Source organism: Diabrotica virgifera, chromosome 7 (genome assembly GCF_917563875.1).
Source record: "Diabrotica virgifera virgifera chromosome 7, PGI_DIABVI_V3a".
NCBI lineage: Eukaryota > Metazoa > Arthropoda > Insecta > Coleoptera > Chrysomelidae > Diabrotica > Diabrotica virgifera.
The window spans coordinates 245,729,417-245,756,304 of record NC_065449.1 but is presented as its reverse complement, the minus strand read 5'-3'; the positions used below and the strand labels follow the sequence as shown (position 1 = coordinate 245,756,304).

The following is a 26,888-nucleotide window of genomic DNA, read 5'->3' as shown; positions in this document are numbered from 1 at the left end:
AGTGAAAATATTTAAAGTATGTCAATTTGTGTTTTTAATATATCTACCTATAGCCAGGTATCTATGGATTAGAAAATAATACTCATTTTTTAGTACACTGAACTCTCGATAATGTTTATTAGATTTACCAACAGGTTTACTCCAAAATGAATGGTTTTAAAGAATAAGCAAGGAAAATAGAAAAACTTAGCAAATTTTAACTATCTTGATATTTTATTAATATTCCCCACCTATTTGAAAAGGAGGGAAAGTAAATTATTATTAATAAAGTTATCACACTCAATAAAACAAATAAAAGAAAAAGCTATAGAGTTCGGCATGCCAGCGTATATTTGCATCATTGATCTGACGAAGGCGTTTGACAGAGTTCGCCTGGGAGACATTCTAAATATATTAATAGAAAATAAAACACCGACCAGCATAACAAAGATAGTCCATAACCTAAATAACAACAACGTAACCAAAGTTAGAGCAGGAGACCAGTTAACTGAAAATATACCAACACCGGGAGGAATTAGACAAGGAGACAGTTTAAGCCCCTTCTTGTTTAACCTACTCATGGGCAAAATTATAAACACAGTAACATCTCTTAATCTCGGATATAGAATGGGCAACAAAAGAATTGATATGGTGTGTTACGCAGATGATGCGGCAATTATTGCTGAATCAGAAGATGATCTTTAGAGACAGCTCTTTCAGTTCTTTCAAGTAAGCCGCCAACTAAATATGAACATTTCTACCAACAAAACTAAATGTATGACAATAGCAAAAGATCTGCTCAGATGTAAGTTAGTGGTTGAGAACAACCCCACAGAACAGGTGATGCAATTCAGATATCTGGGCATAGATATATCAAGCAGCCACGACCCAGTAAAGGACCTGCCGACCTGAGGAGTCAGATCAACAAAGCATCTGCATTGTCAGGATGTCTGCGGGAGATAGTCTGGTCAAATCCGTATATGCGCACAGATAGTAAAATTAGAATCTACAAGACTTGCATACGACCGATCATGACATATGGCATAGAAGTGCGCGAAGACACCAACAAAACGAAACAGATGCTAAGAGTTGCCGAAATGAAAACCCTAAGAACAATAGTGGGGAAAACAAGAAGAGACAGAGTTAGAAATACAGACATTAGAGAGCAATGCAAAATTCAAGATATTGTAAGATGGGAAAGGCAGCGCAAGAGGATGTGGTACAACCATGTAAGACGAATGGATGAGAGTAGACTCCCAAAAATTGCCCTTGAATACAACACACCCGGTTCAAGACCCCCCGGAAAACCACTTAAAAGATGGAGGGATAGTTGGCAATCTACCTCCCAGGAAATTAACCCGAGGCAGCTTCAGAGCTGTAAGAAGTAAAAGAAGAAGAAGAAGCATTTGACGTTTATTTGACACTCGAACTTATTTGTATAATAAATTTTATCAAAAATATTACATATTAACGTCAAATATGTCATATGTGTATCATGTTTAACGTCAAATTGTGTTCGCCAAGAATGTGTTCGACTACGCTAGGTATCGCGTCAGTCATGCACGGAGCGAATAGACATCTCTAAAAGTAGAAAAAGTATAACATAGAAAACGTTCAGTTTGCTGCGTACCTCATAAAGTATGATCTTTTCTTACCTCACACTTATCCCACTTCCGATCTGCCTTAATGGGATCCAAAAAGCATTTATCTATAGGTTCAGTCGAGTGAAAAACAAAAGACGTCGTACTGTTATAGCATGACATATCTACGTTCCTCACAGTTTCTATTGGCGGTGAATAAAACACTGCTAAAAAAGCGGCTGCTGTCAAAAGTTGGGCGCCAAGAAATAAAATTTTTTGACAATGGAATCTGTCGGCTATGGATCCGAAGATCGGCTTGGCCAGCATCCCGCTAATCGGGAGGACTGTGTAAATGAAGCCCACCACTACACTGGACAGGCCTAGTTGTCTGGCATATGAACTAAGAAATGGTGTTACGGGACTGGTTCCTGAAACAAAAACGAAATAATTCAGAAATAGTAAAATAGTATAAATAAATACATTATGAGAAATAGATTTTCTTTTTCTTCATTGTAGTGTTTAGGCAATGAGAAGTCCTACACTTCTTATTCCTTTCGGTTTGTAATTTAGTTGGTAGGGGCTCCAGCAACTATTTTATTCATTTAACGTATGGCTTACATCACAGAATAGGTCATTAAATTTATATTTATACATTATACAGTACATTACAAACAGATGTCCAGTTTTTTTATATATTCTATTGAATCTTCGATTGGTATAGTCGGTTCGCTAAATTCAGACACAACTGGCTAGTAATTTTAGCCGGTATTTTTTTTGTTTTTTGCCAATTTTGCCAAAATTGTCAAAATTACTAACTATTTAGTAATTCTTAACTATTTAGTAATTATTTTTTGCCAATTTTACCAAAATTGGTAAAATTACTTACTAAAATCACTAGCCAGTTATGTCTGAGTTTAGCGAACCGACTATATTACGAATCTGTGTGTGCTCTGCATGGGCAGTCCTATACCATGTGTCTGATGATCTGTCTTGCAACCCCTCAATCACAAGAAGGAGAAAAAAGTTTACCCCATCTCTAGGGTAGGTCGGCGCAACTTTCGCAGTTTGTTCTGATTCGATCAAAGGCTGACCAAATCTTACAGAGACGTTTAAATCCGTCAGGTTTGTCTGTGATGTCCAGTAGACTATGGTAATGCGGATATATATTACTTTCTCTTTCTTCTCTACATCGGGCATTAAGTCAAAATTGGAATCATGTAGCGCTTGAGCGGATTCCAAGAGAGGTAACCTGGATTGGAGAGGGTTTCCATGAATATCGGGAATGTCGTGGATTAGAAGTTGAAGAATATCCATAATTTTGTTGTATTCTTTAACCAATGCATGTTCGTGGCATAGGTAGGTTAGAACTATGTTACTAAGGGTGGGTATTCACATTATGGGGGTGGGCATAATTGTGCCTGTTATCATACGCATATCACGGTTTAGCATAGCCTGCTATTCAACCACAATGGTACACAGTATTCTGCCACCAGACGGATATATCAGGCCAAGAACGGAGGATCTTAAGACTGATGATGTAGATCCCCATGTAGTGCCGCAGAGTTTCTGTATTATATTGTTACATGCTTTTAGTTGTGCTGCTGATTTCTTCAGGTGTTCTCTGAATGTGAGTGTTCTGTCTAAAGGAACCCCAAGGTATTTCGGGTATTTATTGTGTTTCAATCGTTTGTTATTAAAAAATATTCGTAATTATCTGTTTGCCAGCTTGTCGTTGAGATGAAAAGCTGATACTTCAGTTTTTGTAGTACTTGGTTGTAATCTCCATTTCTTAAAGTATTCGCTAAGGATAGCTCGGTAAAGATAAAGTATTCGCTGGGTCATTCGTGAGAGTGATTACGTCCATCAAATTAGCAGAACAAAGTCAACAGAACACAGTTATTCTTATACCATAATTAAGTGTAAATAAAATGCAAATTTAATGTTCCAAGAAAAAATTTATTGCTCTTTATTTTAAAAAGTTGTCGCAGGTTCTGCTAACTTAATAATCAAGCTAGCAGAACAATAGTTAAAAAATTTGATAAATCATCTATAATTGAATGTAATGTATTCTCTGAATTAAATGCTAATTTAATGTTCCAAGAAAAAATTTATTGCTCTTTTTGAAGTTATACTTCTTTACCGGCGATAGAGGGTGATTTTTTTATATGTTAAAACCTATCAGCCCGGCGCATGCGCATTATAACTTTGTTCTGATTGGATGTTCAAATGACATGTCAAAAATTATCCGATATGGCAGCTGTGGTTTGGAGGTAAAGGTAAAGGTAAACAAATGTATAATATATTAGTTTTATTGTTGTGAGGACAGAAACAAAAAAGTTTATAATATTGTAGTGACTTTTAAATAGTTTTTAAAAGCAACAGGTACGTAATAATTGTTAATGTATCATGGGTATAAACCTACCTATTTGATCTGCCAAAATACATAGTATGTAATACTTTTATTTATATAATTTGATTACCATCAAAATTTGTATCAATATTCACCTAATATATTGTTTTTTTACTCTATGTTTTGTTGTATTTTTTCAATTCTAAATCATTTCAATTCAAAATTAAAATAATTTGATCAATTTTCAAAATATCAAAATATCACAAGTTTAATCCGTTTAGTTAGTCGATCTTCGTAAATAATGACACATAGTGTCCGTGGCTAAGCGGAGAAGGCGAATGAATTCCAATACCAACCGCTCTTATCAGCGCTGGTTCGAGTCCCAATAGAAACTTTCTTTTTTGTTTTTTTTTAATACATTTTATGATTGTAAGTATATTTATTATATAATTGTATTTTCAGAAAATACGTATTTAGTTAAAAAAATTTTGGACAATTAATGTTCAGACATCATTTGTGGCTTGTTTAATGTGTTTGTGTGTGTTTTATTCTTTTATTATTTTAATTTTTGGCACTGTTCTAATAAAAATGTTTGAGAAGTAGTAAGTATAAATTAGTTTAATATTTAAACAAAATATAAATAAAAAGTATATTAATTTCGTTTAAATCATATAATAGAAGTATAACTTCTTACGTGCGTACAAAGTACACACACATTCTTTTTTTTTAAGTTATCGCATGTTCTGCTAACTTGATAATCAAGCTAGCAGAACAGTAGTTCAAAAATTTGATAAATCATTTATAATTGAATGCCAAAGTAATTATAAGTGATTATAAGTTAGCAGAACAGTAGTTCTAAATTTTGATAAAGCATTTATAATTGAATGCCAAAGTATTATCTGAATTAAATGCAAATTTAATGTTCCAAGAAAAAATTTATTGCCCTTTTTTTTAGTTATCGCATGTTCTGCTAACTCGATAATCAAGCTAGCGGAGCAGTAGTTCAAAAATTGATGAATCATTTATAATTGAATACCAAAGTATTACCTGAATTAAATGCAAATTTAATGTTCCAAGAAAAGATTTATTGCTTTTTTTTAAGTTATCGCATGTTCTACTACTAAAATCTACTAGATTTAAAATTTTCCCACTAAATTACAAGAAATTCTATCTAGTAGAAAGTCTACTAAAGTGGCAACCCTGAATGGTACAAAAACTTCTATTGTGCAGTGAAGGAAAATGGCTCTAGAGTTTCTAATCGCATCTGCTTTTGGTAGTAATTATTAGTAAAATTCCCAAGGTTTATTAACTTCTTAATTAAATTTATGGCTGGAACATTTCATTTGCATTTAATTCAGAGAATACTGTGGTATTCAATTATTTGATATTTTATAAATAATTATTGAACTACTGTTCAATGTTAAAGTTGAACTACTGCTAGCTTCAAATCAAGTTGACGGAACATGCGACAACTTAAAAAAAAAGCCATAAATTTTTTCTTGAAACATTAAATTTGCATTTAATTCAGAGAATACTGGTATTCAATTATAGATGATTTATCAATTTTTTGGTATCAAATTGATAAATTATCTATAATTGAATACCAGAGTATTCGCTGAATTAAATGCAAATTTAATGTTCCAAGAAAAAATTTATTGCTCTTTTTTTTAAGTTATCGCATGTTCCGCCAACTTGATTTCAAGCTGGCAGTAGTTTAATTTTAACATTGAACAGTAGTTCAATAATTATTGATAAAATATCAAATAATTGAATACCACCGTATTCTCTGAATTAAATGCAAATGAAATGTTCCAACAATAAATTTAAGTAAGAAGTTAATAAACCGTGGGAATTTTACCAATAATTACTACCAAAAGCAGATGGGATTAGAAACTCTAGAGCCATTCTCCTTCACTGCACAATAGAAGTTTTTGTACCATATTCAGAGTTGCCAATTTAGTAGATTTTCTACTACGTCTAGTAGAATTTCTTGTGATTTAGTGGGAAAATTTTAAATCTAGTAGATTTTAGAATCTGGTAGAAAATATAGTAGATTTTAGTAGTAGAACATGCGATAACTTAAAAAAAAAGAGCAATAATTTTTTTCTTGGAACATTAAATTTGCATTTAATTCAGAGAATACTTTGGCATTCAATTATAGATGATTTATCAAATTTTTGAACTACTGTTCTGCTAGCTTGATTATCAAGTTAGCAGAACATGCGATAACTTAAAAAAAAAGAGCAATAAATTTTTTCTTAGAACATTAAATTTGCATTTTATTTACACTTAATTATGGTATAAGAATAACTGTGTTCTGCTGACTTTGTTCTGCTAACTTGATGGAGGTAGTGATTTCTGTAGTTTCTAAGGATTGGTGCCACGTGGCAAGGGTTGATTTGTCAGCATATCCAAATTTGTAAGATTCGGTTGCAGACATGTGGAAAACCCCTGTGAAAGGCCATTATTAAGTTTCATCTATCTACTCATATTCTTTCCCACTACTACTTGGAAGGTTCTGTTTCTCAGCATGTTGTCAATGAGGTTAATTATCTTTCTGCAGGGGATAATACGAGTCAATTGATATAATAATTCCTATTTCCAAACAGTATCGAATGCTGATGTTGGATAGTAAAATTGCTGCGGCTATGAAATGGATAACAATGAATAATTTATATTATAATAATGTAATATATATATATATTGTTATATTTCTATTTGATATAAAAATTAAAATTTGATAACTATAAACAAAATTCACTTTAATATAAAATATTTTCAATTTTCTCAACCACGGGCATATAAATTTAGAACAACCTGTATACAACAAATTGTTATATGTAATTTTAAGAAGTGATTAGAATAAGCGTACGAAACTCGGAACAATGTGCTTAGAATAAACAAAGTGAATGACGCGTACCATTATCGTTTCTTCGCGGAAGGTCGATCATTAGCCTATGCTAAATAAAACTCAGTGAAATAGATGATAGTTCATTATCGTTTTTCGCGGAAGGTTTCGATCATTAGCCTATGCTGAATAAGACTCATTTGAAAGAGAGAATAGGTCATTAAAATTTGTAAATAATAGAAAGTAAGTTTAGAATGGGAATTAAATATTTTCTTTTGAAATCCATTAAGCATATTTAGAAAGATTAAAAATTGGTTTTGGGGAATACTGCGAATGAGAGTTGGTGGTGGAAGTTTGATTTGTGAATCTGGAAGGGATATTTAGAAAGTAGGTGAATGAATGACAAAGTGAGATCAGAATGTTTTGAGCTGTCGAGAAGTGAAGTCGAGTAGTAGACGGTAGTGTACGGAGAGTGAGAAAGCCGGTGTAGTTCCGTGAGTGTGGAGTATCTATCGTGGAACGAGAAGTAGGCCAGGTCGAGAGTAAAAGAACCTCCTTGAGCCAAGAGTGTCCCGGTAGCTGATAGCAGTTTCGAAAAAGGTAGAACACAGCATCACGACAGAAGCATGAACGAGATCTATTCGAGCTAGTTTTTCAAAGGAGAACATTACTGGAAGCCAGGACGAGGTTTGATCGCAGCCAAGGATAGCAGGAAACGGGTTTTGTGTGAGGACATTTTCAGTTCACCAGGAAAAGGTCAGTCTCATTTGTTTGGACATGAATGTATGGGTTTTTTCGTATTAAATTCCACATAAAAAATTGAATAACATAATCAATTATATCAGAAAAGCTTCATCAAACTTAAATAGAGTTGTTCCTAATAACTCCTAATAGTTAAATGTTAATAAAAACTTTCAATTGAAAACCAAAAGGAAATAAGATTCCCATTTGTAAATGTTATGTTTAAGAATAATAAGAAATAACAAATATTAAGCATTGATTGCCTTTTAAATAAAATAAAAAATATTTTGATTATAATTGTAACCCATATATGTATTTTTTTTACTCTTTTCTTTTCTATCCCGATTAGGAACCATTAAGAAATATTTAGAAGCCACGAAAGTAAGTAATTAATTTATAATTCGCCCTGAGATTGAAAACATATTGATATGTGATCTGGTTAATTAATTAGATTAGTATTAATACATTGATTAAATTAAGTGACATATAAGAATATTATCTCATATCAAAAATCAAGATCACATCAACTGTCGTCCAACGTGGAAAGCATTGTAAAGTATTTCTAGTGGCAAATTTGAAGGATAGAAAGAGTAAAGCCGGTATTTGAAAATTTATATGCCTGTGGTAAAAAGTGAGATACTTACATTTGATAACATAAAATTTTAGATCTTTTTAGGTACAAATTTTACATAACTGATTTAACATTTTGTTTTTACGATATTTACATTTGATATATTTATTGACAATTTATAATATTTGGGTGAGAAAAAGTCGTCTTGGTAACATACTAGTAAAATTTCATATTTGGCGGGGACAGTACTTCTTGAAAACAAATGTCTGTGACAAGAAGCCAAAGCAAGGACAACAAAAAACAAAAAGAACATTCAGACCAAGAAGATATTTTAGACAAGACAATCATGGCATCAGAACAGCAAGAATTATCAGGAATAGATAAACTATTACAACTGATGCAACTCCAGTCACAAAAAATGGATGAAGCAAAAAGGACAATGGATAAAAATCAAAATGAAACACAACAAAAAATGGATGAAACACAACAAAAATTGGATCAAAAAATGGATGAAACACAACAAAAAATGAAACAAGCAATAGAAGAGAACAACAAGAAAATGGAGGAACGCATAGGAAAGTATGAAAAGGAAGTAAAAGGATTTTTGACAATGATCAAGAACGATATGGGACAACAAGAGACAGAGATTAAAGAAATCAAAAGCAAAATAAAGGAGATAACGAATTGCCAGAAAAAAGAAATGGAAAGTTTGGAAAACAAGTTGCAAAACGCTATTCAAGCAGACATAGAAGAAGTGGAAAGAAAGATTGCGGAAATCAATACGCAACAGAATGTCGGAGAAAGAAGAGAAATGGTTATACATAGCACAGATGACGTGAAGATAAGGTTTGGCGGGGATGTAAGAAGATTACACCCAGTGCCGTTCATAAATAGCCTGAAAAAGAAAATACAGCACATCGGAAATTTCGAAACAGCAAAAGAAACTATCAGAAACCATCTCAAATATGAAGCAAGCCTATGGTTCGATAGCAAAGAAGAAGAATTCGGCAATTGGCAACAATTTGAACAAAAATTTTTGAATTATTTCTGGGGAAAAGTCCAACAATTGGAAATTAACAAGGAATTGCAAAATGGGAAATACAATGATAGGATGGGTGTATCAGAAAGGACATATGCTTTGCAAATTTACAATAATGCAAAACATTTACAATATAATTACTCATCGGAACAATTAGTCGAACTGATTGCAAGACATTTCGAGGAAACGCTGGAAGACCATATCACATTGCAAAATTACAAAGACATAGATAGTTTATGCCAATTCCTACAAATAAGAGAATCACGTCTAAGAGAAAGAAAATCAAGAAGGTCGCGAGAAGATTACAGGCCCCGAGAAACACAAGATTACAGAGATAGAAATCAAAATAGGAGAGACTATACAAGACGAGATTTTAATCCCAGAAGGGAAAACGAAAATAGAGACAACGGAAGAGGAAATTATGAACAAAGAAATAGGCAATGGAATGAGGACAGAAATCGAGAATACCAGAATAGAAACACCACACGCTCAAATCAAGAAAACAGAAATAATGGTAGACAAAATGAACAGGGATATCGAGAAAACCGAAACAGATCCGACAGACCAAGAGAAAATAGAAGAGAAGTAAATAATACCCAGACAGATGAATATGACGGAGAGAGACATTATGACGAAAATATAAACAACGATGAGCAACCGGCGTCTTTTCACGACGGCGCTCACTAAAAACCAAAAATCAAACAGGAATCTTTTGTCACCCCAAGGAGTTTATTAAATTGGCAGGAAACAACGAAAAGAAAAATGGAGTTAATTTAAAATTTGTGGATGGATTTATCAACGAGAAACCAATTAAAATTATGATAGACACTGGATCTGAAATAACATTGGTCAACAGAAAACTAATAGAAGAAGTTAACTTAACAAATTTAATTTACAAAATACCTAGGGTAAATTTAGTGGGCGCAAACAAACGGACATTGGCAACTATAAATGAAGGCATACGAGTAATGGTACGACTGGGTAAGAATATGTATGCACTACAATGTGTAATAATGCCAAACATGTCACATGACATGATAGTAGGAGTGGACGAATTGGCAGAAAAACATGTAGTGATAGATTTTAAAAATAATACGATGAAACTAACAGAAGAAAAAGAAAAAGAACAGGACAAGGAACATGAGAAACAAAATACGGACGAATCAGGTAAAGAACAAACAGTGGAAATGAATTTGGCAGCGAAGCAAGGACAAAGAAGAAAAAGGAGAAAAGGTCAGAAAAAGATAAAAGAAAATGAAACCTGTGGCTCCTCAAAAGAAGAGTTGAGCCCAGAAGAAGAAAATTTGAGAGTATCAGAAACAAAGGAAACCTGGGATTCCTCAAAAGAAGAGACGGGCTCAGGAGAAGAAGAAATAAAGCTAAAAAATGAAAGTGAAAAGAATATGATTGAAACAGTGGTATTTGAAGAGGAGGTATATGCAAACGAGGATGCAGAATGCACGGTAAACATGTGTGAAGAATCTGAGAAAAAAGACAGAGAATTGATATGTGGAGAAGGGAAAGAAAAAGAATTGCGGTTGATGTTAAGAAACTACGAAAATTTGATCAATGAGGAAAACAGAGTGGCTAAAAAGTACGAACATTCATTTGAGGTGAAAAACTTGGGAAATTTTCGATCAAAGACTTACCCGATTCCATACAAGTATCGACAAGAGGTGAAAGAAGAAATAAATAAAATGTTGGAAGATCAAATCATCGAAAGATGTGATTCACCGTATGTTAACCCGATTGTGATAGTAAAGAAAAGCAGTGGAGAATTGAGATTATGTTTAGATGCCAGGAATATCAACCAGCACACTGTATCACAATATGAATCACCTCTAAACATCGAGGCCATTTTTGGAAGAATCACCGGGTCACACATATTTTCGAAAATTGACTTAAAACACAGTTTTTGGTTGATACCGTTAGCTGAAAAGTGTAGAAACTACACCGCTTTTTCTATTGATGGTATTGTCTACCGGTTTAAGGTAGTGCCGTTTGGATTGCAGAGTGCTTGTGCTGCACTCGTCCGAGCTCTACATACCATTTTGAATCGCCACGAAGATTTCATAGTTCATTATATCGATGATTTATTAATTTTTTCACAAGATACTCAGAGTCATCTGAAACACATAGAAATAATTCTGGAAGAATTGGACACAGCGGGATTGAAATTAAACATTGAAAAATGTCAATTTTTTCAAAAAGAAGTCATTTATTTGGGTTTTCAATTGGACACCAAAACAGTAAGATTATCCGAAGACAGAGTCAAGCTCATAGATGAATACCCAAGACCAACGAATTTGAAAACATTGAGAGGTTTTCTTGGCACGATTAATTATTTTAAAAAACTGATTCCCGATTTGAGCCAAAAGGAAATCCCTCTGATAAAGTTGCTTAAAAAAGGAATAAAATGGAATTGGAAAGAAGAACAGGAGGAAGCTTTCGAAACATTAAAACGAGAATTCGCAAAAGGAACGAAAATATACCACCCCATTTACAATTTACCTTTTATACTCCGAACTGATGCGTCCATACAAAAATTTGCAGGAGTTCTGTCTCAAATACAAAACGACCAAGAAGTACCGATATGTTTTATATCGCGAGTGACTAAAACACATGAGAGAAAATATAGTGTTACAGAATTGGAGTTTGCCAGTGTACTATATTGCGTAAACAAATTGAGGTTTTACTTATTGGGAGCAAAATTCACAATCGAAACAGACCATGCAGCTTTAGTACATATCATGAAGAATAGATTAGTAAATAATAGAATACATAGAGGCATTCTATTATTACAGGAGTATGATTTTGAGTTCCGATATATAAAAGGAAAAGACAACATAATAGCCGACGCTCTAACACGGGATGAGGACACGGGAAAAAAGGAAACAATTACTCTACAGGTGGGACTAAATAGATTAATACAAGAAGAAGGGATATATTCGTTAAATGAGATAAGGACAAACCAAGAAGACCTAGAGGAAAGAGAGAAAAGAAGAGCGGAAGTAGAAAATGACATATATTTTAAGAGAATAGACGGAAAGGAACTATATTTAGTGACACAGACATTGGCCGAAAAGATAATAAAGAAATTACATGAGGACAATGGGCATATCGGTAGCAGAAAAGTTTGGCTCGTTTTTAGGGAAAATTACATCAGCCGACAGGATTACCGCATTGCAAAGGAAATTACCCAGAAGTGCGATGTATGTCAAAAATATAAGAGTCGGAATTTCAAAAACGAAAATGTTGCCAAAAATATTGAAGCCCGAAACAAACTAGACATTGTAGCAATAGATATGTTAAGCGATCTAATTATGACCACTAAAAGGAACAAACATATTCTGGTAATGGTGGATGTGTTTTCAAAATACGTAAAATTATATAGTTGCCGCACCACAAAGGGGGAGGAAATATTAAGAAAAATCGACAATTTTATAGCCATAGTAGGAACACCAAAAAAGATTCTACTGGACAATGCAACGTATTTCCGAAATGATCGTTTCAAGGGACAACTTCGAGAACGAGGAATAGAGACAAATTTTGTCAGCATCAGGCATCCACAGAGTAATCCTTCGGAACGATTCATACAGGAAGTGACGAAATTTCTTCGCATTGCAACAGATGGTCAACATCGCCACTGGGACAGGAAAATGGCGGAAATAGAAAGGTATCTAAATACAATTCCGAGCACAGTAACAAAAGAGACCCCAGAATACATCATGAAGGGTGTATGGCCGATAAGGCCATGGGAAGACCAAGAGCCAAAAGAATATCAACAGGTGATTGAAACCGTACAGAGAAGATTACGGCGAAGCAACGAAAAATATATCCAAAGACAGGAACAAAATAGAAAAAGAAGACCAGTGACTTTCCAAAAGGGTGAAAAAGTACTCGTGAGGGCATTACGAGTATCAAATCTTCCTGGGGGCATTTGCGCAAAGTTGATGCCTGTTTTCGAAGGCCCGTACATCGTGAATAATGAAAATGGGATAAATAGTTATGAGTTGAGGCACAGGAACTCTGAAAAGATCCGAGGAATTTATAATATTCACGATGTATACAAATATCACGAATAAAAGACAGAATTACATGAAGTAGATAGTAAGTTAGGGTATAAGACATAGATTAAAGTAAGGAAATATACAGGGAGTTGGTTTTGCCTCGAAAAAATTTATTTAAAAATGCAGATAAATTTTATCGAATACAAGGCGGGGATTTGTTATATTTCTATTTGATATAAAAATTAAAATTTGATAACTATAAACAAAATTCACTTTAATATAAAATATTTTCAATTTTCTCAACCACGGGCATATAAATTTAGAACAACCTGTATACAACAAATTGTTATATGTAATTTTAAGAAGTGATTAGAATAAGCGTACGAAACTCGGAACAATGTGCTTAGAATAAACAAAGTGAATGACGCGTACCATTATCGTTTCTTCGCGGAAGGTCGATCATTAGCCTATGCTAAATAAAACTCAGTGAAATAGATGATAGTTCATTATCGTTTTTCGCGGAAGGTTTCGATCATTAGCCTATGCTGAATAAGACTCATTTGAAAGAGAGAATAGGTCATTAAAATTTGTAAATAATAGAAAGTAAGTTTAGAATGGGAATTAAATATTTTCTTTTGAAATCCATTAAGCATATTTAGAAAGATTAAAAATTGGTTTTGGGGAATACTGCGAATGAGAGTTGGTGGTGGAAGTTTGATTTGTGAATCTGGAAGGGATATTTAGAAAGTAGGTGAATGAATGACAAAGTGAGATCAGAATGTTTTGAGCTGTCGAGAAGTGAAGTCGAGTAGTAGACGGTAGTGTACGGAGAGTGAGAAAGCCGGTGTAGTTCCGTGAGTGTGGAGTATCTATCGTGGAACGAGAAGTAGGCCAGGTCGAGAGTAAAAGAACCTCCTTGAGCCAAGAGTGTCCCGGTAGCTGATAGCAGTTTCGAAAAAGGTAGAACACAGCATCACGACAGAAGCATGAACGAGATCTATTCGAGCTAGTTTTTCAAAGGAGAACATTACTGGAAGCCAGGACGAGGTTTGATCGCAGCCAAGGATAGCAGGAAACGGGTTTTGTGTGAGGACATTTTCAGTTCACCAGGAAAAGGTCAGTCTCATTTGTTTGGACATGAATGTATGGGTTTTTTCGTATTAAATTCCACATAAAAAATTGAATAACATAATCAATTATATCAGAAAAGCTTCATCAAACTTAAATAGAGTTGTTCCTAATAACTCCTAATAGTTAAATGTTAATAAAAACTTTCAATTGAAAACCAAAAGGAAATAATATTCCCATTTGTAAATGTTATGTTTAAGAATAATAAGAAATAACAAATATTAAGCATTGATTGCCTTTTAAATAAAATAAAAAATATTTTGATTATAATTGTAACCCATATATGTATTTTTTTTACTCTTTTCTTTTCTATCCCGATTAGGAACCATTAAGAAATATTTAGAAGCCACGAAAGTAAGTAATTAATTTATAATTCGCCCTGAGATTGAAAACATATTGATATGTGATCTGGTTAATTAATTAGATTAGTATTAATACATTGATTAAATTAAGTGACATATAAGAATATTATCTCATATCAAAAATCAAGATCACATCAATATATATATATATATATATATATATATATATATATATATATATATATATATATATAATGTTCTTGAACTCCTAAGTGGAGCATAGAGCTTCAGTGAAAACGCGCCATCGGGTTCTATTTTGCGCTAGGGCCTTCACCTCATTCCAAGACTTTCCTTGACTTCTTATCTCGTCCATGATGGATCTTCTCCAAGTTTGTGCTGGGCGACCTCTTTTTCTCTTTCCTTGGGGATTCCACTCTAGGTCATTTTTTGCAATACTGGAACTATCTTTTCGGAGTGTGTGACCTATCCACCCCCACTTTCTGTATTTGATTTCATTTTCTACCCTCTTTTGTTGGGTCAGGTGTAGCAGATCTTCGTTTCTGATGGTGTTTGGCCAGAAAATACGAACAATTCTTCGTAGACATTTGTTAACAAAGACCTGCAATTTGTCTGTAAGGTATTTTGTCACTTTCCAGGTTTCACATAATAATGTATTCAAATTTTCCATAATAATGTATAAACATTTTCAATTTCTTTGCAACACGAAAATGCAGCAGCTGCATAATACTCTGGTTAAATCGGAGAGTGTAGGAAGAGTCTATACCGGTTTCGGAGGTCTTTTCCCCCTTATCAGTAGTTCCATATCATCTTCTCTCCGATTTCTCCACGTATCATACTCTGGGCCTTTCCGAATTGCAAAGAAAGGATAGAAGAGAGGATATGGGACTACTGATGAGGGGGAAAGACCTCCGAAACCGGTATAGACTCTTCCTGCACTCTCCGATTTAACCAGAGTATTATGCAGCTGCTGCATTTTCGTGTTGCAAAGAAATTAAAAATGTTTATACATTTTTAATTCACTTACTCTTTTGTAGGAGTATTAAGGAATCTTTCTTGTTGGAACTTTTACCACGCTGAGCAGATGAGTTGTGAATTATTTAAAATTCTCTCATCTTAATGTTCGTCTCGGCTCCTGTATGATTTATAATTTTTCAAAATCTCAGGAGGTGTAACCAAAGAAAGTATTCCACCTGTTGTCAATCTGGTGGTATGGGAACGATATTTATTGTTGTTTTCTGTGCTACTTCGATTGATAACTTACTTTATATTATAATAAATTGATTAAAACACTAAAATTGAAATCGAAAGGAACGAGAGGTGTAGTATGCCTGTTGTGATTGCCTGAAAATATATGGTCACAACAGATAGGTATAAAAACACTCTATGTATGCAGAATCCACTTATTCAATAGGATCTTGTAGTAAGATCATGTATGAGTTGGAATGTGTTTTTTTTGTAAAAGTTGTGTGAACTCAGTGACAGGGGCGTAATAGAGGCCCCCGCAGCGTGAAGCTTGCGGGGGGTCCCCGAACGAGCAGGGGCCCCATCTTGTCGTCTGATATTATGTAAAAATCTGTTATAGGTATATGATTTTACTTTGTGGGTTTAAATTTAAAAACGTAAATTTCTAAATAGGCATATTCGGCAAGTGAATCATCTCATATCTAGAAAAATATTTTCCGATCTCACTAACTTTTATGGGTGGCGACAATAAACTATAATACTTTGTACGTGACTATTCAAAGATTTGAGAATTGCAATTTGCCTAATTTTAGAACAATATTTCTAAATCTAGAAATGGGTTTTCTCTTTAATCTTTACCTACGTTTTAGTATTTCGATACGATTATCCAGAGGCCTAACAGAGGCGCCTTGCAGGATGAAGCTTACGGGGGGCCCCAATATGTCAAGTGCCCCATCTTGTTGTCTAATATATGTAAAAATGTGTTGTTATATTATTTGCATACATACATTTTTTTAAGAAGTGCAGTATTGAAAATGAAGTTGTCCATCCGAATTAATAAAATTGTGGATATATTCGCTGATAGTAGATAGTGCACGAAAAAAGTTGTTCATCTCATAGAATAATACTTATGTAACCATTTAGTAATCTTTGTTCTATTTTATTCTCTACCAATAAAGATGAAAAATGTAAGTCGTCATAAACAATGCATGATTACACCAATGCTCAGTAAATGAGAGTTTTGGAGTGAAATTATCAGCGTCGCGACGGACGTATTTGCTTGACAATTTGGATTTAGGTTCTAGTTACACTCCACTTCAAAGTTGGATTTATGCCGTTGGTTGCTTTTACTTCGGGGGTGACACCCCTCCTTGGGGTGAAAAACATACGTTTAAAATAATCCCGGAAATGTATAAGTTGATTAATTATAAGCAACTTTTGTTCTATAGAGTTTCTTTTTCTATGTTAATACTTTTCAAGTCATTTGCGAGTGAAAATATTTATTTTTCAACAAAAAAAAAACAATATTTTCAGACGGGTTTTTCGTAAATAACTCAAAAAAAGTATTTATCGAATTAAATATTAGATATCGAAGAAATATTTGTAGCAAAAATGTAGCTTATAAAATATAAAAAATGGTGTACTTATTCATGAAGTCTATCGACACAATAAAAGCACAGTTGAAACTCATGAAAAATTATTCTTATTCGTCCAATTCCAAATCGAATATTTCAACCTGAAATAACCAAAACATGAAGCAATTTTCGGGGAAAACTAATTAAAACTTTTTTTAAATGTTTCAAAAAAGCTTTATTTTTATTTTTTTATAAGTTTCTAGCATCAAAACTATACGAATTACGCTCAAAATAAAGTTGGCCCCTTTTTGTTAAAAAAAAAAATCGTCAAAATCTGCCCCTATTTCGCACCCCAAATAAAATTTATTATAACGCTTTACCATTAACAATATTTATTGTTTATATGATCTGTAAGTTTGACTGGTTCGAAGTTCTTATTTTTGAAAAAAAATTGATTTCATAGTAAAAACAGTTTTTTTTGTTTTGGAAAATGCCTTTTTTCGAAATAACTCAAAAAGTATTAGTGATACGAAAAATCTCAAAGAGTAAAGAAATGTAGGTCATGCTTTTATAAATATTTTGGATTTTTTTTGTTTTTCTGACAAAAATTGGTTAAGATATCGCTGTTTAAAATTTGCATATAGGTACTCGTGATTAGTGACTCTTTCAAGCCCTTTAACTAGAACCCTTTTAAAAATAAGCACTTTGAACCGGTGAAACTTACAGGTCACATAAAAAAATTAGGTAATTTGTAAGGCGATAATGATTAGTTTCATTTGGGATGCTAAATAGGGGGAGATTTTCACAATTTTTTTTTTACCAAAAAATGGGATTAACTGTATTTTTAGCGTAACTGGCTTAGTTTTGATGCTAGAAACTTTTGTAAAAAATAAAGCTTATTTTAAACACTTTAAAAAAGTTCTGAGTTTCCCTGAAAAGTATTTTATTTTTTGGTTATTTCACGTTGAAATATTCGATTTGGTATTTGACGAATAAGAAAAACTTTTTAAGAGCTACAGCTTTTCTTTTACTGAGTCGATAGACTTCATTTTTGTTAACAATATTCTTTTCGATCGAATACTTACTCTTTGAACTATTCGCGAAACATCGACTAAAAACGTGGTTTCTTTGTTGAACAATAAACATTTTTACTCATAAATAACTCGAAAAGTCTTGAGTTGACCACTTCGGTGGTGACACTGAAAATTACACGGTATCGTCATATTTTACGTTGATTTACTGGTCTGTAACACATAATTATAGGTATTTGTTACACATGTCGCATTTAGTAATTTTTTAAAGGGGGCCCCATTTCCAATTCTGCGGGAGGGCCCCGACGGAGTTTGTTACGCCACTGCTCAGTGATTTTATTCATAGATAATGATTTGCAACAATGTATGTATATTTACACAAATATAGCCCTAAATCCTATTATAGCATTAAATCTGAATTATACTTTTTTATTATAAAAAGAGGCAATTAGGATAACCAAATAGACTTAAGTAAGGAGCGTTATCTTATTTATGTTAAATATAATTGTATGCTGTTATAATCTTAGTGAAAACACGGATTTTTTATAATTTCAAACTCAATATAACCATATTTTTGTTATGTATAAGGAGATTCGCGAATAGCATGGAGATTTTCGTCTGCCCAAATGTGAGAGTTGCACGAATTATTTATTCCATCCCTCGTAAATTGGGTTTTATCAGTAAATAGGGTCCTATACAATAAGCTCATATTATTCGCAATTCACCTAGCAAATTGTAATCGTTAGATTTCATCTCTAAGGGTGCGTTCACTACGGAGACCAAAGTATGGTATCCTAGCCTAGAGCATGGTATCGTACTCTTCATATTCGTGAATTCTCCTCGCATTTAAAATAATGTATTTATTTTACCTGGCGATCGAAACTATATTATCGATCGCTATGTAAAATAAATGCATTATTTTGAATGCCAGAATTCACGAATATGAAGAGTACGATACCATGCTCTAGGCTAGTGTTGCCCAAATGCAAGACCAAGACGAGACTTAGACAATCTTGGTCTTGCGCCAGTACACCTGGTCTTGGTCTTGGTATTGCGCTCCCGGTCTTGGTCTTGGTCTTGCAGCAAGAGTCTTGCAAGTCTCGCAGTTGCCCATTAGCCTATTGCATATCTTAGAACAACGTAACAGAAAGGTACATTTTGAGCTTGAATATCATAGCCATAGTATAAAGACTAGCCAAATTAATAAATATCTAAACAACTGACACCGGGTAGGGTTTGAACCCACGATCCAAGTGATACCTGCCTATGTTTTAACTAACTAAAGTAAAACTACCTCTTAAAACCCACAAAATTTCATTTGCATATCTCAACCGGTTTTAGAGCAATAAATAAATCGTCAGTTTGTAAGAAAAATTTCAACACCCCCTATTTGGGAAACGAAGCATTTATAAAGTAAACGTTTATGAAGCAAACTGTCATTACTTTTTCGTGCAGAATTACCCATTAAAGTTTGCCATACTTATTTAAAAACATCCTGTATTGATGAAAAACATGGCTAGTTAAAAAAGTACGGAACTTTTTTATTATCCAATATAAGTGAATGAATAAAAAAAAGAATGTGTGTGTACTTTGTACGCACGTAAGAAGTTATACTTCTATTATACGCTGTGAGCTCGTACGTAGAAGGGATATTTACAAATTCGCGACCGCCAGTAGTGACAAGTCTGTAAACGATTACTGGAAATTTGACATAAATGTCAAAGTGATTAATTTAAAATTAAAATTAAAAACATTAATTATAAACAATATTAGTTTGTCAAAGCTGTGTTATATATTTTTACCTTAAATATACTTACGTTTTAAATACTGAATTTAAGTTTTTTTAATGTTCCGTAATATCTAATTATAAATTAATATATTAATCTTACCGCCATCTACACGATAATTGTGAAAGTATCCGAAGTAAGAAATTCATATTTTATCAATAGAACGTCAAAATGATTAGCAAAATCTTAAAAAAATCGATTATAATTTAATTACTTTTTTGCGTTGTAAATATTAAGCGATAACAATTAAATAATAAATTTAAAAATTACCAGTGAAAGTTGATTAGTAATCCACTAGGAGCGACACCAGCGAAGCTCACAGCGTATATGATTATATGATTATAAACGAAATTAATATACTTTTTATTTATATTTTATTTAAATATTAAATTAATTTATACTTACTACTTCTCAAACATTTTTATTAAAACAGTGCCAAAAATTAAAATAATAAAAAAATAAAACACACACAAGTACATTAAAAATGCCACAAATGATTTCTGAACATTAATTGTCGGAAATTTTTTTAACTAAATACGTATTTTCTGAAAATAAAATTATATAATAAATATACTTACAATCATAAAATGTATAAAAAAAAATAAAAAAATAAAAGTTTCTATTGGGATTCGAACCAACTTACCAAGCGGCTGGTATTTTGCGTTGTATTTTGAGTCACCCGCATTAAAACTTCGCCACAGAGACAGCTTGTCATTATGTGCGAAGATCGTCTAACTAAACAGATTAATCTTTTGACATTTTTAACTTATGTAAATCAAATTATTTTGATTTTGAATTGAAATGATTTAGAATTGAAAAAATACAACAAAACATAGAGTAAGAAAACAATATATTAGGTGAATATTATTTAAATAAAAGTATTACATACTACTTATGTATTTTGGTAGGTTCAAGGTAGGTATCGGAGCCCGTATAACGACTAATAAATTTCGCAATCACTTGCGTCGTGCAAAGTGGCTATGTTCAAATATCATAACAAAATTTGATCAACTATTTATAAAACACTTACCAGTGAAAGATTCTTTAGCTCTGAATAAGCGAGATCTGCGGCACTCATACTAGTCACAGTTTGATGAGCTTTCACAATCATCTCTTCTATGTAAATAAGTCCAAAAATATAATATGAAAACTATTTAAAAAGGCAGTATAACCATTAACTAACTTTTTGTTTGTTTGTTTCTCTTCCAACAAATTTTAAAACGCAACAAGCATACATTATAACCAAACCACAGTCCCACAGCTGTGCCACAGCTGCCATATTGGATAATTTTTGTCATGTCATTTGAACATCCAATCAGAACAAAGTTATAATGCGCATGCGCCCGGTCGCTAGGTTTTCCCATATAAAATTTCACCGTCATTACGCCCGTAAAGAAGTATAACTTCAAAAAACATAATGCTAAGAAAATATGAGGCTATAGTTGGGTTTTAATTTCAGTATGCTATTGCATGCTTGAATAATAAGTTAGCATAATGCTAGAATATTCCACAGAGTGAGAAAAAACATAGTTTGATTGGTACACCCGGTATACAATGACAATAATTGACCTGTCTAGCAACAATATTTTACAGCAATATTTATAAAGAATAAGACAACATATTAAAAAAAATCACTTAAATCGGACAACAGGTTTAGGAAATTTGAGACATTAAAAATGACCCGTTTTTAAGGTGGTGCGATAATTTCTTTGAAGAAGTGTATATCGTTAAAATAATAGGTATTTCGGTATTTTGTTTACACGATATCCGGCATTATCTGTAGTTAATTTTGTCTCGTACAGTTATCTTATGATACTTTTAAATAATAGCCGCGCTGTTTCGGCAAATTTTGTTTAGCCGAGTGACCTCATAGCACAGTCAGCATAAACAAGACATAATAGTCTTACTATAATATGTATACCGATAAGATTTCTGGTATTTGGATTCCTAGAAAACTAATAATGAAAAAATTTTATTACTTATATACTTATTAAGTATGTGTTCTATCAGCTAAGGTGATTTACATTATAATAATGACCTCTGAGTACATGTCAAATGTGTCAAGTGTTTTTTTAATGGATATTTCGATTCGCTACCTATGTTTATGGTATTGTTCGTAATGCGCATAAGTCCAATTTTCAAAATAATGATGGATTTAATACTTCGTGGAAATTAAATCACGAATCAGGTGAAATAAGTCCAAAATTTCAATTTTTTTAAGTACGCTATTTACATACAATGTATTGCACTCTATACTGGTAACACCGAGATATGTATATCGTATATCTCAGTTATCAGAGATACATATCTCAGTGTTACCAGTATAGAGTATGCAATACATTGTATGTAAATAGCGTACTGAAAGAAAAATTGAAATTGTGAACTTATCTCACTGTTGCTTTGAGGTATTTATTAAGTAAAGTAGCTTGTGAAGCGGTAACGATTAATTTTATTTAAGTTGCTAATTGGGGGGTGATCTTCCTGATTTTTTTTTGCCAAGACAAAAGGGACCAACTTTATTTTGAGCGTAACTTGCTTACATTTGATGCTAGAAATTTTTTTATAAAAACAGAAATAAAGCTTTTTTTAAACACTTTAAAAAAGTTGTAATGTGTTTTTCCCAAGAATGCTTCATTATTTGGATATTTCACATTGAATTATTCTATTTGGAATTTTTCGAATATGAACCTATTTTTCATTAGCTATAACTCTGCTTTTACTAGCTATAGAGACCTAATATATACAGGGTGATTGATTAGTAGGGTAAAGCTCAATAGCTCCGCTATAGTAATAGATAGCAATAAAAGTTAATAACAAAAATTTTAGCCACCTTTGAGCTTCACATTACAAAATTAGTTAGAATGTTACAGGGTGTTCGATAACACAGTGGCAGAACTAACTTATGTTTTTCTAAATGGAACACCCTATATTTTATTTTATATTCGAAATCCTGTTAACTTCTCCATCACAAAAATATAAAGGTTTGTAATGTTATACAGGGTATTTACAAAGTTATAACCAATTTTGTATGAAAATCGTAACAAGTTCAACTCCCTGTATAAATAAAAATAAGCACAACAGCAATGGTGTATTAATGCCATATTTTTTTATTTATTATCAAAATTTTTAAGAATTATTGATATTGCTAATTTTCTTTATGTCAAATACAGGGTGAGTCAAAACGCAAGTACATTATTTTCTCACTAATGTTAAATGGAACACCCTGTATTTTATATCATTATTGAAAAGTAACATTAACGTACTTTAATTTTTATATAACATTCCCTATGCCCAAATTTATTAGTTTTCGAGATATTTTCATTTTTCAGAGCAAATTATTTTAGGTGTTTAAATTTATCTAAATTTTAAGTAAGCCATGACTGAATTGACAATTGAAGATTACCGATTATCAATCCGGTAATCAATGTAACACTGTAGCAAATAAAGAAATAAAAATAATTTATTAGTAATACATTTTACAAACAAAAACAACCACTACATGCAACATTTTTGAAACAATTAAAAACTATCTTTTTATGTAAATGCAACAAATAAACAAAGAAAATTAGTAATAAATTTTACAATAAAAAACACACAAACACAAAATACAATATTTTGTGAAGACAATTAAACACTACTTTTGTATGTAAATGTAACAATGTAACAAATAAAGAACGAAACATAATTTATCAGTAATACATTTTGCTAAAAAACATGTTTGAAAAAATTAGAAGCTACTTTTAATAAAATATTTTTAATATTTAATTACATAAGGTGTTCAAAATTATCTCCTAACACATTTATGTACGCCTAAAAACGATCATTGAATGAGCTACTTACTCTACGGAGCATTTGTAAATTAACACATCGAAATACACTTTGTATTCTATTTTTCATCTCATCCCTTGTTGTTGGAGGTATTTTATAAACTTCATTATTAACGTAACCCCAAAAAAATCAGTCCAGTTTATTAAATTCTGGTGATTTGGGTGGCCACGCTACTGGTCCATTGAAAAATGAAAATATCTCGAAAACTAATAAATTTAGACATAGGGAATGTTATCTAAAAATTAAAGTACGGTAATGGTACTTTTCAATAGTCATATAAAATACAGGGGTGTTCCATTTAAAATTACTGAGAAAATAATGTACTTGCGATTTGACTCACCCTGTATTTGATATAAAGAAAATTGTTGTTTTGCTTATTTTTATGTTATACAGGGTATTTGTAAATACCCTGTATAACATAACAAACCTTTATATTTTTGTGATGGAGAAGTTAACAGGATTTCGAATTTAAAATAAAATATAGGGTGTTCCATTTAAAAAAACATAAGTTTGGTCTGCCACTGTGTTATCGAACACCCTGTAACATTCTAACTAATTTTGTAATGTGAAGCTCAAAGGTGGCTAAAATTTTTGTTATTAACTTTTATTGCTATCTATTACTATAGCGGAGCTATTGAGCTTTACCCTACTAATCAATTACCCTGTAGACCGTTTTTTTCACTTTTTTTATAGGCTATAGTTTTGCTAAGAATATTTTTTTCCACAAAATGCTTACGTTTTGAGTTATTTGCGAAAAACCGTCTTGAAAAATGAACATATTCACTTGCAAATAACTCGAAACATATTGATTTGGTGAAAAAACTCTATAGAAGAAAAGTTGCTTAAAATTAGTCAGTTTATCCATTTCGGGACTTATCTTGGACATATATTTTTTCATCCCCGAGATGGGGTGAAACTCACCTCCAGGGCAAAAGCACACATCGGCACCATATCACTTTTTTTCTTTGACATCTTAGCTACGCGTGTGCCAAATTTCATGTCAATCCAAGCGGTTCTTTAAAATTTTTCAGCAAAAACCGTGAAAGAATGTTAGTCCGTTCTTTAACGGTAAAATATTGCAAAATCTCTAAATTTTAAAGAACCGCTTGGATTGACATGAAATTTGGCATACACATAGCTAACAAGTCAAAGAAAAAAAGTGATATTGTGCCGATATGTGCTTTTGCCCTGGGGGTGGTTTTCACCCCTCTTGGGGGTGAAAAAATATTCGTCCAAAGAAAGTCAGGAAATAGATAAACTGGCTAATTTTAAGTAACTTTTGTTCTATAGAGTCTTTTCACTAAGTCAATACTTTTCGAGTTATTTGGCAGTGAATATGTTCATTTTTTCAACAAAATAACCACGCTTTTAGACGGTTTTTCGCAAATAACTCAAATAGTAAGTATTTTGTCGAAAAAACATTCGTAGCAAAAATATAGCCTATAAATTTTTTTTAAAAAATGGTGTATATCTCACGTCTCTACACCTAGTAGAAGCAGAGTTATAGCTAATGAAAAATAGGTTCATATTCGTCAAATTCCAAATGGAATACGTTAATGTGAAATAAATAAAAATGAAGCACATTTCGGGGAAAACTCATTACAACTTATTTAAAGTGTTTAAAAAAAGCTTCATTTTTGTTTTATAAAAAAATTTCTAGCATCAAAATTAAACAAGTTACGCTCAAAATAAAGTTAGCTCCTTTTGGTTTTGGTAAAAAAATCGAGAAAATCACCCCCTAATTGGTATCTTAATTGAACTTAATCGTTACGACTTCATAAGTTTCTTAACTCGTGTATATATTGTTCATATAATCTGTAAGTTTCATCGGTTCAAAGCCCTTATTATTGAAAGGGCTGTAGTTAAAAGGGGTTGAACGAGTCATTGATCACGAATGTATGCAAATTTAGAAACACCAAATCTTAATCAATTTTTGTCTAACAGAAAAACAAAAAAATACATGATATTTAGAAAAGCAAATCTGACTTTTTTTTGTTTTTCGAGATTTTTGGTATCTCTAACAATTTTTAAGTTATTTTGAAAGAAAAAACATATTTTTCAAAATTTTAATTTTTAAAAATCTTATTTTGAAACCAAATGTTTTCAAAAATAAGCACTTTGAATCGATAAAACTTACAGATCATATAAAGACGACATAAGTAAAATAATTTGTGGAGCAGTAACGATTAATTTCATTTAAGTTGCTAATTAGGGGGTGGTCTTCCCGATTTTTTTTTTGCAAAAACAAAAGGGGCCAACTTTATTTTGAGCGTAATTTAATGCTAGAAACTTTTTGTAAACACAGAAATAAAGCTTTTTTTAAACACTTTAAAAAAGTTATAATGGGTTTTCCCCAAAAAGTGCTTAAGTTTTTGGATATTTCACGTCGAAATATTCTATTTGAAATTTGATGAATATGAATCTACTTTACATTGGCTATAACTCTGGTTCTACGAGATCCAGAGACCTAACGCGTACACCATTTTTTTTACTTTTTTATAAGCTATATTTTAGCTAAGAACGTTTTTTTCGACAAAATACTTACTTTTTGAGTTATTTGCGAAAAACCGTCTAAAAGTGTGGTTATTTTGTTGAAAAATGAACATATTCACTCGCAAATAACTCGAAAAGTGTTGACTTGGCGAAAAAGCTCAATAGAACAAAAGTTACTTAAAATTAGTCAGTTTACCCATTTCCGGACTTATTTTGGACATATATTTTTTCACTCCCCAAGAGGGGGTGAAGTGAAAGTCACCCCAAGAGGGGGTGAAAGTCACCCCCAGGGCAAAAGCACACATCGGCACAATATCACTTTTTTTCTTTGACATGTAAGCTATACGTATGCCAAATTTCATGTCAATCCAAGCGGTTCTTTAAAATTTAGAGCAAAAACCGTGAAAGAATGGACTATGTACTATTAATGTATGTAGGAGGAGTAAACATACATAAAAAAACATATTCACACCCAAGAAAGTCACTAGAATAATAACCAAATACATCTTCTTTTTTTGTTGATCATGTCGACCCTCGACGGTAATCCATAAATATTATATTATATTAATATGTCGCTAAAGAGTTCTAAAAACGACTGCTTTTTATATAAAAGCAGACTAGCAATCTAAAAATTAAAGGAATA

At 32.3% G+C, this 26,888-nt stretch overlaps 1 protein-coding gene across 1 annotated transcript in view; it reads right to left on the bottom strand.

Moving 5' to 3' along the window:
* Nucleotides 1–26,888, bottom strand: part of LOC114329595 (major facilitator superfamily domain-containing protein 6) — a 103,649-nt gene that overhangs the window by 50,415 nt on the left and 26,346 nt on the right. The window contains exon 2 of the mRNA XM_028278762.2: nt 1,635–1,987. Within this exon, the coding sequence (XP_028134563.1) occupies nt 1,635–1,987 (353 nt within the window). The remainder of the gene's footprint in view (nt 1–1,634; nt 1,988–26,888) is intronic.